The following is a 15,433-nucleotide window of genomic DNA, read 5'->3' on the forward strand; positions in this document are numbered from 1 at the left end:
ATACTTAATTCTACTTGAGCATGAGATTAGAGACGTCTTTGAAGAAGGGTGAGACCGAGGGTGGCTTCTCCCTCTCGGTCCTGCTCAATTTGATTCTCCATCATTATAAAATTTTCTATTTAATTTTGTAAGGATTAGAATGAGAACTCCCCACCAAGAATTGGCAAAGATAAGATGAATTATTCTCTTTACAATTTTATTTGGATTAAATAACTTTTTAAAATCTCTACCCAAATAGTTATTTCCTAATTTAAAAAAAAAAAAATCTATTTAAAGAAAAAATTTAACATAATATTTTATAAAAGTTTAAATCTAGAATTTATTATATGTATATAAATATATATTAAAAAATAAAGAAATCGAAGAGGTAAGGAAAAACGAGAGAATATATGTTTGATTAGGTCGATGTTTTATTAATAATATAGACATTATAAAAGAGTTTGAATACGTTGCATTTAAAACATTTAATTAGTCAAAATAATAGACTATAAAAATAAACGACAAAAAATAAGAAGCAAAGCTCATGATGCAACATAGCTGGGCGTACCTTAGATTGAACATGAATCCTTCAAGTTGAAGTATTCTGAGTGTAAATGAAAAGGCCCCATATTTGCTTCCACTTTGTCAGCCACACCTTGTGGTATCCATTCATTAGAATCATTACAACAGCGGCGGGCGACTCGAGCTACTGTGTCTTGCCTTGAAGCAATTGGACTATCTCCTCTGACCTTGATTGGATTCCTTTTACATACTCAGTGAGCACACGCTGCTGGTAAGATCCTCCCTCCTGAAACATGGAAATAAAGGGTGCAAAAACATGAACAATATTGTTGAAATATAGGAAAAAACACCAAAAACAAAAAAGGAGCTGATGACGGAAGGATTGAAATCTGTCTTACTGTTCGTATTAGAGTTCGCTCGATTCTTTTCTTGATGACACCATCCAGTTCATCTGGTGAAATCTCACCTTTCCCAATTGTCAATCCATTAAGCAAGAGCTTGTTCCACTCTTCCTCGGGAGCTGCAAGGCATCATTTCTCTATTGGTTAGATAAGGTAGGTCTGCTAGAGATAGTGGAAGGTTGGAGGGAGAATATCTGATAAAGTGATGATGACAAATATATAACTCCCTAGAAACGTTAATGTAACCGCCCAAATCCACCGCAAGCTAATATTTTCCTTTCGGACTTCCCCTCAAAGTTTTTAAAACAGGTCTGTTAGGGAGAGGTTTTCACACTGTTACAAATAATGTTTCGTTCCCCTCTTCAACTGATGTGGGATCTCACAATCCACCCCTCTTCGAAGTCCAGCATCCTTGCTGGCACTTGTTCCCCTCTCCAATCAGTGTGGGATCCCCCAATCCACCCCTTTTGGGGCCCAGCGTCCTCGTTGACACACCATCTGGTATCTACTCCCTCTGGGGTTCAACCTCCTTGCTGACACATAGCCCAATGTCTACAGCTTTGATATCATTTGTAACAGTTCAGGCTCACCGCTAGTAGATATTGTCCTCTTTAGATTTTCCCTCAAGGCTTTTAAATCGCATCTGCTAGGGAGAGATTTTCACACTCATATAAAAAATGTTTTGTTCCCCTCTCTAACCGATGTGTGGGATCTCACCGTTAATCTGATATAGAGAAGATAAATGCGTACCGACTGTATAAGACATGTCACTAATTAAAAATAAACCATTTCACTTTTAACATCAAAATGTGTATTGAAGTTTCCTCTTACCTTTGATTATGGTTTCTAAAAACAGTTCAGCTTTCAAGACTTCCTCTCCTGCAAATAGAGATCCGAAAATTTCAATACGAAAGCAATGCTTTATCCAAATGATGCAAGTAAACTATTTACAAGCAGGGGTACTTAGAATTAAGAATTACTACATGTAGAATTAAGAATTACTACATGTAGAATTAAGAATTACTAAATGATTCTAAGACATTTTATAGCTCAAAACCTGTGGGATATTTACGAGTACTCTAACTAAGACTGCAAGGTTGTCCCCACCCACGAGTTGGTTGAATCCATGGCTCTTTTTTTACATACCTAAACGGCTCAACCATGGTGTTATAATTACCCTTCAATAAACTCTACTTTGCACTATTTTTAGTTTTCTGACTAAATTATTCTCTGAGGTTATACATCCTTCCCAAATTATAGATGACCAAGAATCAGTGGCAATACTTTTCAGAAGACGTTTCATGTGTTCAGTAACTAGCTCAGAACGTCAAATACAAGTACATTCCCTGGGCACAGGTTATTTCTTGATCATACCGAACTAATTGGGTAACAGTGGTAAATAAACAACATGTCTCCATGAAAATTTTACCTTTCTTTGCATAACTTCTCTTAGAAAGAACTCTGGATGCGTAAAGTTGCAAAACCTTTTGTAACATAGCCTCTAACCCTGGCTTATCTCCATCTTCTTTTGCCTGAACCAATTGAACAAGATTAACCTTTCGAGGCAACATAGAATAAATACTCCAAAAAACAGAACTTGAGGTGAAGAATTAAAGAAAACAAAAAAGAAGCAAGAAAATCCTTCAATAGTTGGGTATGGCCTCACGGACTAATGAGCAGCAATAGAAGCGAATTGACATAGGACGCAATCCCCATCTCTATAATCTAATTAAAAAAATTTAATAGAAGAAATAAAACAATGTTTTTGTAATTGTATGATGGATGCAAATCTGAAATGCAATAAAGTACCAAAATAATAGGTTTACAAGACCAGATGCTTTGATTTAAAATGCCAGCTTAGACAAAAGGCTATGAGGTGTTTCATCGCCAAGTTCAGGCACATTAATCTTATCTCATAAACTTCATGAAGATGAAAATCAAATCTTACTTGGCGTAGTTGAGCACTAACTTCAGCGAGAAAGCCTTCATCTAGTTGCCCTTCTTTCTCCCGATAGATTATTTCCTAATCAACAAATACATTCTATGAAAGCTTGACGAAACTAAATCTGACATAACAATCAAGACTAATAACTAAACTTTTCAGAAGAAAACGATTGAATAGCTTACTCTACCACAACTAAACTTCAAGAGGAAGAAAATAGAAAATAATGTTGGAAGTGTGAAATTATAAGTATTGTTTATTTTGATGTAGGCAAGACGAACGGTAGCAAACAGTCCCAAGATACAGGCCAATGTCCTAGGTTATTTAAAAGGATAAACAGGTTCTGAAGGAGCTCCATGTTCAACCCTTCCTCATTCAGTAGGTGTATACAAGCTTAATCTAGGTTACACATGACACATCATACCAAATATAAGATATACCTTTTCCATTAGCTTCAGAGCCTCAGGATCCCTGGGGGGCCAAGCAATCTCTTCCACTTCGTCAACTACAGGTTTTAGAATGTCCTTGAGAATATCTGTAGCTGATTCTATTTTTTCCTGTAGAATTGACATTACAAGAAAATGATAAACACCATGACTCGTGCAATCTAATACTAGTCTAGTGTGTGTGAGAGAGAGAAAGAAGACAGAGACAGAGACAGAGAGAGAGGTACCTTAGTTTTATGGACAAGGTGATCCACTATACTCATTACTGAGGCAGCCAATTCCTCGTAATCTTTCTGAAAAGTATATACATATATATATATAGAGAGAGAGAGAGAGAGAGAGCATAAGAATGCTAATAAACGCATGGGCATGTGACTTTTTTTTTCTAAAAAAAAAAAAAAAACAGTGCGTGGTACTTGGATTAAAAAATGAGTAAAAAAGTGAAACCATGCTTTATCATCCTCTGATTTGCACGTATCAGTCCTTGCTGCTAGTCGAATCCAGAAACCCTCGTTGAAAGCAAGGACATTTTGAAGAACAAGTTTCTGAAGCTGTCCACAAACACAGACAGAGTAAATAGTACGAATAAGATCCTTTTACAATTGAAAAGAAACAGTGAAAGAAAGAACTTAGAACTTCACAGTCCGAGCCACCATTATTAGAAGGCCTCATATTCACAAACAATTTCATTTAAACATTGGTTTAAATCTCATTTTGGTCTCTAAATCCATTTTGGTCCTTAAATTTTCAAATTTTCTATTTGGTTTTAAAATTTAAAGTTTGCTCCATCTTCATCTCTAAACTTTTAAAATGTTTATTTAAATTCCGGAGTAAAAAAAAAGAATTATTTTGATTCTCATTGTTACTTTGTCACAATTAAGTAAACAAATGGATCGTGTGGCCTTGGATATATGTATAAAATACTAAGATGAGCAAGAGCATGCATTGAAACCACATCAGTTGGTGGGAGGCAAGTGTAAATGAATGGCTAGTAGGTGGTAGAATAGTAGTAAGGATCAAATTGATTATTTTTAACGCTTGGGAACTGACATAGATATTTTAATAGTTTCACAGCCAAAATGGAATAAACTTTAAAGTTAATGGACCAAAATATGATTAAAATCTAAATATTTCCATAACAATAAACAAAACCCAAGTATACTCAACAGGTTCACAGAAAAGGAGTGATAGAAAGTGAAAATAAATTTGTGATGTAAAAGAAAAGAACTTTTAATTAAAGAAAACCACAAGTAATTAGTAAATGGCAACGAATTGTACTTACCTCTGTTGAACTTGCATCCCTCAGGGCATCTATCAGTCTATCAACTTCTACAGTCTTCTTGAATGCTTCCTCAGCATCTTGATTGACTGCATATATTAAACTTCTCCTGTATTAGACCCAAACATGCAAATTTACTTCCATTGTTTCCATTAGTTAGAAGCAAAAATGGCGATAAACTTGAACTTTTACATAAACTATTTGTTCTATATAGATTTTTTATGTGATATTATTAATAACAGGAATGGTTATCAACCTTAAAACACAAAATACGAAGTTTCCTCAAGAGTAGTTTAAGCAATCACATCTAGAAAATAAATATCCAAATTTTTTTGGGCTACTCAATCAATGGTAACCAATTTATCCAGTCAGTTTAAGCTACCAAGAGAACCCAAACTTTTCTTTTAGGTATTTTAATGAACCTTCAAGGGAAAAATAATTTGATACCTTCCTGCCTCAATATTAATGTCTTGTCAAAGATACTACAAACGACAAGGCTTTAATTTTATTTCTCCTGATAACAAAAGAAACAAAAAAAATCATAGTTCATCTCCAAAAGAACATGTTAGAAATCTTTCTAAATCCCACACTTCCTTATCCTTAACTAACCTTTCCCTAAAACAATCTTCAGTTTCTTTCAACGCAAACTCTCCCGAAAAAGAAAAACAAACGCCTTCACTATATTAGCCCATGAGATTTAAGACTTCCCCTTCAAATCTGACGCCAAACAAGAGTTGAAAAGAGCTTCACTAGAACATGCCAAGAGACACTGAAATCTCCCAGAAGTTTAGACCAAATAGAGTGGGAGAAAGAACAATGTAGAAAAACATGCCTTTGATCCACTCTTGATTTGCTGGCTTTGCGAAGAGCACATATTATGTTAGAGGTGAGAAGTATCTCTTTTGCCCCCAATCAACCATGTTTAAACCCTCCCAGGCCAAGTTCCAAAGAAACATCATGAAGTCTTGGGGATCTTGACCATACAAATGGCTCCAATCAAGGTTGTGCTCGAGTGAAGCATAGAATTTATCAAAATTGGCTTTTAAAAATGGATTGATCTCGTCTACTACCTTAAAGGCATGCCAAGTTTTGCCACACTGACAAAAAAAGAACCCACGTTTCCAAGGGCTTCTAACGCTCTACAATATCAGTTTTTTTTTTTTTTTTTTTTTCCAATTCCTGGTTAAACCTTGCAATTGCTAGTGACAATGTTTCTCCATTCAACTTTTTATTCATTTAAAAAACTGCATTTCCATTTAGCTAAAAGAGCCTCATTTTTTCCTTTAAATGCCAATGTTGAGCGCTCCTTTATCAAAAGAAGGAGAAGAATTCGTCCACTTGATTTAGTTGTAGGATTCCTCGTTGGTTACTCCACAACAGTGGAAATCTCATTTCTCTAAATTTTATAGTAATCCTAGCTGGAATTTTAATCAAAGAAAGAAATAATATAAGGGACCTGGATATAATTGCTTCTATTACAGTAGTTTACCTATATAAACCTGAGGCAATTTAATCAATCACACACTTCTTATCTGAGAATACCATTTCCGCCATGGAGAAAAATCACACACTTCTTAATTAGAAATGACATAAACGAATGTAGGAAGTATGAATAAACACAGACGAACAGGAGAGAAGATAAAAGCATATCTAAAGATCAATCAACCTCCACAAACTAAAGGGCACTAGCAAGCATGCTTCATTCTCAAGTGCATCTACCAGTAAAATTACTGGCCGCAGACTATTACCTCCTTTTGAAGTTCATTGAATTTAAGGGAAATGCTTTGAGATTCCATATCCTGAAAACTCCATCGTTCCATTTCTGAAAATCTGAAGTCTAAAAGAATAGAGGAGGGAGGGCAAACATAAACCACGTCAAATAAAGAAACGGTGCCTGTAATTACTGATTCAACTATACGCACACAAACAAGATTAAAAAGAGACATGCAATCTACAAAACAACCATGATTTTGAGTACAGCTATGATCCTATTTTAATGCTTGGGGAAAATGCCTGAAAAGTTAATATTTGAACGAAAACAAATGGACAATTAAGTTCACCTATGTATACTCAGAACATTCAACCGTCTTCATATCGATTGGCTTAAAATTGTTCAATCGAGATGAAACTTCTCGGCAACCAAACAAAAAACGAGGAAAAACAAAACAGGAGCTGAGAGATGAAAAATGAAAACGAAGCAAAATCCTTCATATATCCGGAAAATAATAAAACAAACACAATTCAGTTCATCTAAGTATACACACAACATTCAACGGTTTCCACACCAGTTAACTTAAAATTAATGAACCAATGAAAAAAAAAAAACCACAAGATCAAAAAACAAGCAGATCATCGAAAATTACTCGCAGAAGATAGAGGATGAGAGAGATAGAAGAAATACTAGGCGGTAAGAAGATGAAACAGGAGCTATGCGAAGGAATGGAGCAGGAGATGGCAAGAAGGACGCCATTGAAGTGCAGGAAGCAGTGAGAAGAGTGTGGCGGGAGAGAGCGCTAACGACCATTCATCCAACACCACCCAAATCCGTTCCTCCCAAGTATTCTGAAACTGAAGCCATTTGAAAATTGTGGTCCAACAAATTGCTATAAGCCCAGCCCATTTTCTCTTCCTTTTCACACGTTCTACCCAAATTATGCCACGTAGGTTATAAACAATTTTTAAAAATATTTATTTATTTTCACATTAAATTATATATATATATATATATATATATATATAATAAATTAGTTTTTTATAAGAGGATTGAACCGAATTATTTTTATTTAATAATATCGCTTCAAATATATTTTTTTAACACGCTAGAAATTGTTTTTAATAAATAATTTTGTAAGAAACTATAATTATCGTAAAACCAAACTTATAGCTATTATTTTAATAATATTTCTGGTAACACATCGTCATTAGCCTCACGGTCTTAAAACGTGTCTGATAGGGAGAGGGAGGTTTCCACACCTTTATATGTAATGTTTTGTTCTCCTCTCCAACCGATATAGGATCTCACAATCCACCCCCTTTGGGAGCCCAACATGCATCCAACCGATATGGGATCTCACACAAACTATCTCCCGATGTTTTGAATCCAGCCCACATACTGTCTTAATGGACGAACATACAACAGTTCCAAGTGGTGAAGAGTCGACATCGAGGTGCCAAACCTCTCCATCGTTAAACATACTACCGTTCAAAAGGTTAAATTTGTCTTTAGCTCTCAGAAATTGAGTTTGGTCAATTTAATGTAATTAATATTCAAATCACAATTTCCATATTTCAATGGGAAGCCATGAGAAATTGACCTATCATCCAATAATATTTTTGTTCTATTATTATTATTATTTTCATAAATTAAAGACTTTGATAATCACAAATATATTTTAAAAGTTTTTTTTTTCTTTTTTATTCTTAAAATCTTGATTTTTTTATCATATTAAAAAATAGAAGCATTAACTAATTTTAGACTTTATACCATTTTAGTATGAATTAAAATAAAAATAAAAATTTAAAAATAATTAAAAATTAGCTACCAAGTAAAGTTTTAGATATTAAAAACATATGGTAAAGTATATTTTTAAATTAAATAAATAAATCTCTAACCTTTTAATCATTAAAACAGTTAAACTATGCTCAAATTGATAGAGTTGTGAAATAAATATGTTTCGTCATGTTGTTGATTATTATGTATTATTTAAGGTGGGTTCATATATACTTTGATATGTACGTTATCGCAATCAAGAATTAAAGTATCTACGACTATAAATGCCAAGACTAAGTTGAGATGTCGGTGAAAATATAAATAGAGTATCATATTAATAATTTTGTTTATAAAAAAATAAGAATATTATAAGATTATTTTAATAAGAAAAAAAATAAGTATTTTACATTTTTTAATAAACTATAAAATTATTAAAAGTATATTGTATTCATATTGGTTATTTTTTTATAATTTATTTATATAAGAATGGTTTATTCAAAATATTAATTACCCCCATATATTTTTGAAGAAAAAAGAAAAATATACATATTTTTTTTACTTTGAATTATTAATTTTATCAAATTAAATCTCATAGTTATTATAATTCTAACCTCACAATTCAAAAAAAAATATATTTTTTATTTTTTATAGATATTATTTGACATAATATCTATAAAATATTTTTTATAGATATTTATTATAGATATTATTTTTTATAGATAGTTCTAATAAAAATTTGGTTAAAATTAATAAAAAATTGCAAAAATTATTTAAATCGACATTTTAATTCAATGAAAGCGGAAGTTTATGATAAAAATTAAGACGTTGAGAAATGTATTTTTTTTTTTTAAATATATCTAACAATAATAATAATAATTATTATTATTATTATTATTATTTGGTAAGCCTACCCACTTCCAGCTCATTATTTCAACGTGACCCATTTAAAGAGTCCAAAGTACAATAATGCCCCCAAGTGTCCTTTTTTGGCCGACGCCTATTTTTGAGTTTCAAATAAAAATAAAGGTAAATTTTAAATAAAAAGAATTTTTAAATATTAAATATAAAAAGTGTTAATGGTTAAAGATATTTAATATTAAATTATAGTTTATCATATATAACATATTTGATATTTTATTATAGACAAATTTCTATAATAAAATATGTATAAATAAATATCTAGATATTTACCTTATTCTCAATTAATTTAAGAACAAAGAGAACTAAAAATAAATTTACCTTTATATATTTAGTATTACTGTTGAAAAAAAACTTAATTCATCTATATATATATATAGTCGAGATAAAAAATTTAAATTATTATACTTTACAGGTTCATTTTAAAGATTAGATTAGGGTAAAAAAAATTTCTTTCATTTGAGTTATTTTTTAAAAACTAAACAATTAAGGTCGATTCGCGAATTGACATTTTTTTGTCGGGTTAACTTGATCAACTCAATCAACTCGGATTACTCAATCAAAATTGTACATATTGGGTTGGGTTAGATTTTTTTAGAATTGAGTTGGGTTGACTTTTTTACACTAAAAAATTCGAGTCGGTGAGTAGACTACTCAACTTTAATAAAATATATTTATTAGATACTTTTAAAGTTTAAGAATCTATTAAACATATAGCAAATATTTATTTATTTATTTATTTTTAAAGCAAGGATAATAGTTAGGTAACCATAGTTATTTGTGTACCAACCTTGAAATAGAGAGATATTTACACACAGGGTGGTTCCCACTTCCCCTTTTACACAAATATCTAGAAACAAAAATAACATTTTTATTATTATTATTATTATTATTATTATTATTATTATTATTTCTGCCATAAAATCATAGCATTAAATTAAAAGCTCATAAGGGCAGTCCAAAGTTGTTGGCTAATAAATTATTACATAAAATTGTTAAAATCGAGATAAATTCTTTTGAATCATGCAGTATAGTTATTTATGAGTTGGGTATGTTAGATGAACAGACTCTCCACAATGATATTTAATTCAATACCTCCTCTTGAACAAAATACGCTTTCTCTTAATCGAGACTCGACTTCTTTTTTTTTGGAATCTTAGCCTTATCGACTCCTTTTTCTTTTGGAGTCATATTTGATGATTCTATTGATATGACTGTGTTTAAAACATGATTTTGATATCATGCTAGATGAACATGCCACTATTAAAGTAGATAAATTCTTTTAGCATGATTTTGATACGATGCTAAATTTTTATAAACATATTTTAATTATTTGAAGTGTAAATTTTTTAATTTAAATAATTCTTATTAAATAATCAATTAAATCTAACTTGAGTTATTTAATCGAATTTTTTGTTTTTAAATAAAAGTAAAATATTTATTATTTTCAAACCTATCTTCATTTCCTTTTACAAAAGAAATGAAAAATCACAGTAGAGAGAGAAAGTAGAGAGAGAAAGGGGGGCATGGCAGATTTTTCTAGAGCTTTTCTTAAAATGTCAGAAAGCAATAAAGAGCTTCAATCTTAGCTGTTGTCTTGTCCAGTAATGGCGAAGAGCCCATAATACTTTGGCTCCATCTTCGCGTTAAATCCAACTTGTGGAAAAGGCAACGCTCAGAGGTGAAATCGAGCAATAAGATTCGATTTCTTCAGTGGAAGGAAAGAAGGAAGGAAGGATCATGAAGATCCGTTGCGATGTTTGTGATCAAGCTGAGGCCTCTGTTTTTTGCTCTGCTGATGAAGCCGCTCTTTGCCATGGCTGCGATCTCCATGTTCACCGCGCTAACAAGCTCGCCGGAAAGCACTCGAGATTCTCCCTACTTCAGCCGATCAAAATCGATTATCCTCTTTGCGATATCTGTCAGGTATTTTTTATTCTGGCTCTGGAAAATGTTTCTGCTGCTGTGCGATTTGATTCTTTGTTTTGAAGTTTCTGTAAAATCGAATCAATGTTGCAGAGAATCTTCGTCTTCTTTTGTACCTTTCTTGGAAATATCTACTCTCTTTCGTCGGTTTCTGATCTCGTTCGTTTCTTCAATTTTTGGAGTTTGAATGATTTGGCGGAGAGGATTCTTATTTCTTTCTGAAATTTCAAATTAAAATCGATTCGATCTCGGATTTCGTATGTAGGAACGGCGCGCGCTCGTATTCTGTCAACAAGATAGGGCAATTCTTTGCCGAGAATGCGACATTTCGATTCACGGAACGAACGAACATACGCAGAAGCACAATCGATTTTTTCTCACAGGTGTGAAGCTTTCTTCGACTTCTTTTTCGTACCAAACATCTTCGTCCTCCAATGGCTACAATGATGCCATGGATGTTAAAACTCAAAGCTCCCACGCTTGCAGCAAGAGCCCTAAAATGGCCGCGCACGAAACCTCGAGTTCTCCTTCCGCTGAAAAAGCTGCTCCGTCGACAAGTAATTACAAGGTCGAAGACGGCCAAGCAAGCGACGGAGGTTCGTTCTCGACTAGCAGCATATCGGAATATTTGGAGACATTGCCGGGATGGTGCGTGGAGGAGTTTCTCGATCCTTCCACCGCCGCTGCCAATCGTTTCTGTAAGGTTTGCAGTACGCCCTCTGCGTAGATTGAGAGTACTTTCAGGAACTTCCATATTTGCTTCACACTTCCTCTTCTTTTTCTTCTTCTTCTTCTTCTTCTGATGGTTCCTACTTTTGATTGGTATAGTTTAACGGCGAAATTCTGGCAATTGGGAATCAAAATCTGGAGAGGCAACAGGAATTCACTAGGCATCGAAAGATTTGGCAACACCTTGGAATTTGTAGGTAAATTTTCTCAAACTGGATCTTGGAATGGAGTTGGAATCTCCATGAAAACTTATAGAGATGAAAAAATGGCGGTGGGTGATAAGATCATCACCAGCTTTGGCACTGAAAACAATTCTGGTAAAATCAAAGAACAAACAGAAACTAACTTTTTGTTTGTTGTTGCTGATTTGCATATTTTACCTTACTCCTCCCACTCTTTGGATTGCCATTTCATTTGCTGAATTTTAAGTGATTAATGATTTATGATGAGAATGGAATCAAAATGTCTTTGGTTGTTTGGTTTGATTTGGCAACTAAAGCAACTCCATGTGTTTGGGAACATTCTCCTAATACTAAAATTAGCATCAACACTTTTCTCACTCTCTTTTACCCATTTCATAAAACAATAGTTTATTAAATATAATTTTTTTAGCTGGGTAAGTTCAGCACAGCTATGCTGACTTTGACATTTTAAGTGTTAGTTACTTGTTTAATTTTGATACTAAAATTGAATATCTTTTAACCAATTTGATTTGAATTTGAGTGTAAAACAATTTTATAAATGAAGTGAACAGGACTCTCCATAATGTTGTGATATTGTCTTCTTTGAGCATAAGCTATTGTGCCTTTGCTGTAAGCTTCTCCAATGGTATAATATTGTCTTCTTGAGCATAAGCTTTTGGTCTTTGCTTTAGGCTTCCCCAAAATGTCTCATCCCAATGAAGATAGCGCTTTTGGTCTTTGCTTTAGGCTTCCCCAAAATGTCTCATCCCAATGAAGATAGTATTTCTTAATTATAAATTCATAATCATTCATGGAACTTAAGTATGATGTTTCGTAGGGAAACTAACCAGAATTGCGGTCGATGATCAAATCATCATGTCATGAATACTTCCCAACGCTTTTGGGGTTATTTTTGAGAAACCCAATAAAGCAAAATTGCAATGATTGCTCGATAATTGCTTCCAATCATTGTAAGCTTTCGAACTAAATATTTCCACCTATAATATTAATAATCCTAATGAATTCCTCCACCATTCTTTTTTTTCACACTATAATGTTAATAAAATCCTATTCAACTTACTTTATTTTAGTTTACGTGTTTTTAATAAATCTCAATATTAGTTTTCACCGTTAATTTAAAGTTCTTTCAACTATATTTGGGTGAACAATAATAATGATAGTTTATATTTCTTTTTTAAAAAAATTATATTCTCAAAATTTATTGGAAGATTAATAGAATAATGATATTTACATTTCTTTTTTGAAAAAATTATATTTTCAAAATTTATTGAAAGATTAATAGATAATATGAGCTAATATGAAGACTTAATAAAAGTACAACTAAATTTAAATATTTTAAATGATTTAAAAATTCACTTCATTCAAACTTCTAAAATTTTAAAATATACATTATTTTATATTTTAAGAATATGTTCGGTTAGATGAACACAATTCTCCACCATGGTATGATATTGTCCACTTTGAGCATAAGCTCTCATAGGTTTGTTTTAGGTTTCCTCAAAAGACCTCATACCAATGGAGATAGTATTCTTCACTTATAAACCCTATGCTGTCCCTTCCTTAAATTTACAGCTCCAAAGTCCATCAACACCAACCAAATATAAATTATAACTTAATCCTAGTGATTCAAAATCTCATAAATAGTCTTCAAAAATAAAAGTCCAATAGAATAGATAGTCCTATGAACGAATTATAATATTCAGATCAAAGAGGAACAGAGAATTGGTTCTACACGCACAATGTGAATGATTTCAGTGATTCAATGATAATGATATATATATAGAGAGAGAAAAGGATTGGGGCTCTCTCCAGAAGGTAAAAAGAGTAGTTGCATATTTAAAATGAAAGTTTGAAACAACTAATAAGCAAAAAAAAGCTTTCCATCTCTCAAAGATGAATTTTTTAATATGCAGATCTTCTCTTTTGGTATTATTTTACATCTCTCAAAGATTTGAACACAATAAACAATAATTATGTACCTTTTGTACAGTTGCATATAAGCAAGACTAATAAAAGAATCTCGTCCTGGATAGTATGGTAGATTGCAGGCAGTTGAGAATAGTGAATTCCTGCCAGTACATAATCATAAAACTGAAGTAAAATGGTTTTTTGCATGTTTGATGATAAAGTAAAGCAGTAACGAGTCGATGAACAAGGTTTCGGATCACGACAGGCAATGCCGATTGTGGTCGAGGTTGATGGAGTAGAAGGGAAAGTATGAATTACCTGGTGGGAAAAGGACATGTATCAGCATGTCAAGATGTAAACGCAAAGAGCCTATCTACAATCTTTGTACGACAAATTGGACACTCGGAACATGCAAGTGAACAAGATTTACATACTGCAGTTTCAGAAAGCCGGAAATTAGAATCAGGAACTGAAATGTAGGGGTACTTTTAGAAGGTTAAAGAAAACTTACAACAAAAATGTCGACATGGAAGAAGAATTGCTGCGGTTGGCAACTCGAAACAAACTTTACACATGTGTGAATTCGTATCAACGTTTCCTAGGCACTTGAGATCCTTTTCCTTCATCTCTTGCATCCGTGCCTGAAAAGTATGTCACTAAAATGAATTTCTATGAAGGGTGGGAATAATCAAAACATATTGCACACCTGATGCTGAAAATCTTCTCAAGAAGAAAAGATATCACAAATATTTCAGTGATCTTCTCTAATAAAATTTCATACCTTTAGGCGAACAACCAATGGTTCCGGTTCTTCCTCACGTGTTTCTTCAGGTTTTTTCGAATCATCAACAGGAACAGTGTCTTCTTTAGAGATGGTCAGAGTTTCATTATCATTTGTCGTTGTTGTATCGATAATATTGTCCATTCCAGAATCCTGCCTTGCATCACTTTTAACATCTGAGATAGCTCCACCTCCACCCTCTTTCTTCAACTTAGCAACCAGTACCCACATATTGGCCAAATCATTTTCAAGAGCTGCCTCCCTTTTCTTTGCCTCTTCCATTTTCTTGCTGTAATCATTTTCTATAAGTTCCTTTTCGGCTAAAGCAGCCTCAAGGGCTTCCTCTCTTTGTTTCCTTGCGTGAAGTTCCATTTTCAAATCATCTGGATCAAGATTCCAAAAATCAAAATCGTCACAGGCTGCCGCTGAAACATCATTAGATCGGCCAGAGAGCCTCCCCTTCCTTCCAGGTCTCGCACCGTCACTATACTTACGATTCCCACCATAATTATTCTGTGTGTTTTTAGAGTGTGTCAATTCTTGAGCACTCAATAACTCCTTTTCTAATTTTGAATTTTGCAAGGAGAGCTTGGTGACTTCAGCTGCTAAATTTTTCAACTCAACAGCAGCAGCCGAGGCTAGCTCCTTCGCGTAAGAAGCTTCTTCTGCCAATTTTTGATTCTGTACATGCAACCCACTTATTTCTTCTGAAAAGTGAACTGATTCCAATTTCAGATTTTCATTCTCAATCTCCTGCTTAAATAAACAAGCTTCAGTAATCAAGACACATCCCTTTCTCCAAGTTATAAATAAAACATCAAATATGTACATATAGGTTACATTTTCCTTTTTTTTTTTTTTTTTTTTTTTTTTTTTTTTTTTTTTTTTTTTTTTTTTTTTTTTTTTTTT

The 15,433-nt window shown here is 32.9% G+C and overlaps 3 protein-coding genes across 6 annotated transcripts in view; 1 reads left to right on the forward strand and 2 right to left on the reverse strand.

The window, feature by feature from the left end:
• Positions 1–373: 373 nt before the first annotated feature.
• On the reverse strand, positions 374–7,143 carry LOC111469819. Its single transcript, XM_023115261.1, has 11 exons — positions 6,971–7,143; positions 6,318–6,406; positions 4,573–4,678; positions 3,743–3,841; positions 3,518–3,583; positions 3,285–3,401; positions 2,851–2,925; positions 2,332–2,434; positions 1,734–1,781; positions 900–1,021; positions 374–787 (listed from the first exon to the last, which is right to left on the reverse strand). Exons 1-11 carry the CDS (start codon positions 7,091–7,093, stop codon positions 686–688), a joined length of 1,050 nt encoding a protein of 349 aa, XP_022971029.1. The 5' UTR covers positions 7,094–7,143; the 3' UTR covers positions 374–685.
• Positions 7,144–10,479: 3,336 nt separating this feature from the next.
• On the forward strand, positions 10,480–12,115 carry LOC111469932 (B-box zinc finger protein 20-like). Its single transcript, XM_023115399.1, is given in 4 exon segments — positions 10,480–10,903; positions 11,169–11,606; positions 11,732–11,785; positions 11,787–12,115. Coding segments are annotated over 4 exon segments (945 nt in total). The 5' UTR covers positions 10,480–10,717; the 3' UTR covers positions 12,054–12,115.
• Positions 12,116–13,646: 1,531 nt separating this feature from the next.
• Positions 13,647–15,433, reverse strand: part of LOC111469402 (kinesin-like protein KIN-7D, mitochondrial) — a 10,428-nt gene continuing 8,641 nt past the window's right edge. For 3 of the 4 annotated variants that reach the window (XM_023114666.1, XM_023114648.1, XM_023114674.1), the window contains 3 exons: positions 14,525–15,277; positions 14,255–14,384; positions 13,647–14,176 (listed from right to left, as the gene is read on the reverse strand). In XM_023114666.1, coding sequence (XP_022970434.1) covers positions 14,091–14,176; positions 14,255–14,384; positions 14,525–15,277 — 969 coding nt within the window. In that variant the 3' untranslated portion in view covers positions 13,647–14,090. The remainder of the gene's footprint in view (positions 14,177–14,254; positions 14,385–14,524; positions 15,278–15,433) is intronic. The other variant, XM_023114658.1, reaches the window with a different exon arrangement.

Source organism: Cucurbita maxima, unplaced genomic scaffold (genome assembly GCF_002738345.1).
Source record: "Cucurbita maxima cultivar Rimu unplaced genomic scaffold, Cmax_1.0 Cma_Scf00002, whole genome shotgun sequence".
Lineage (NCBI taxonomy): Eukaryota > Viridiplantae > Streptophyta > Magnoliopsida > Cucurbitales > Cucurbitaceae > Cucurbita > Cucurbita maxima.

Coding starts and splice junctions, on each gene's coding strand:
- LOC111469819 (XM_023115261.1), bottom strand. CDS start 7,093: ATGGTCGTTAGCGCTCTCTCCCGCCACACTCTTCTCACTGCTTCCTGC. Junction 3,842..4,572: donor GGGATGCAAGTTCAACAGAG/GTAAGTACAATT, acceptor GTTTGTGGACAG/CTTCAGAAACTTGTTCTTCA. Junction 2,926..3,284: donor CTCTGAAGCTAATGGAAAAG/GTATATCTTATA, acceptor TTTGTTGATTAG/GAAATAATCTATCGGGAGAA.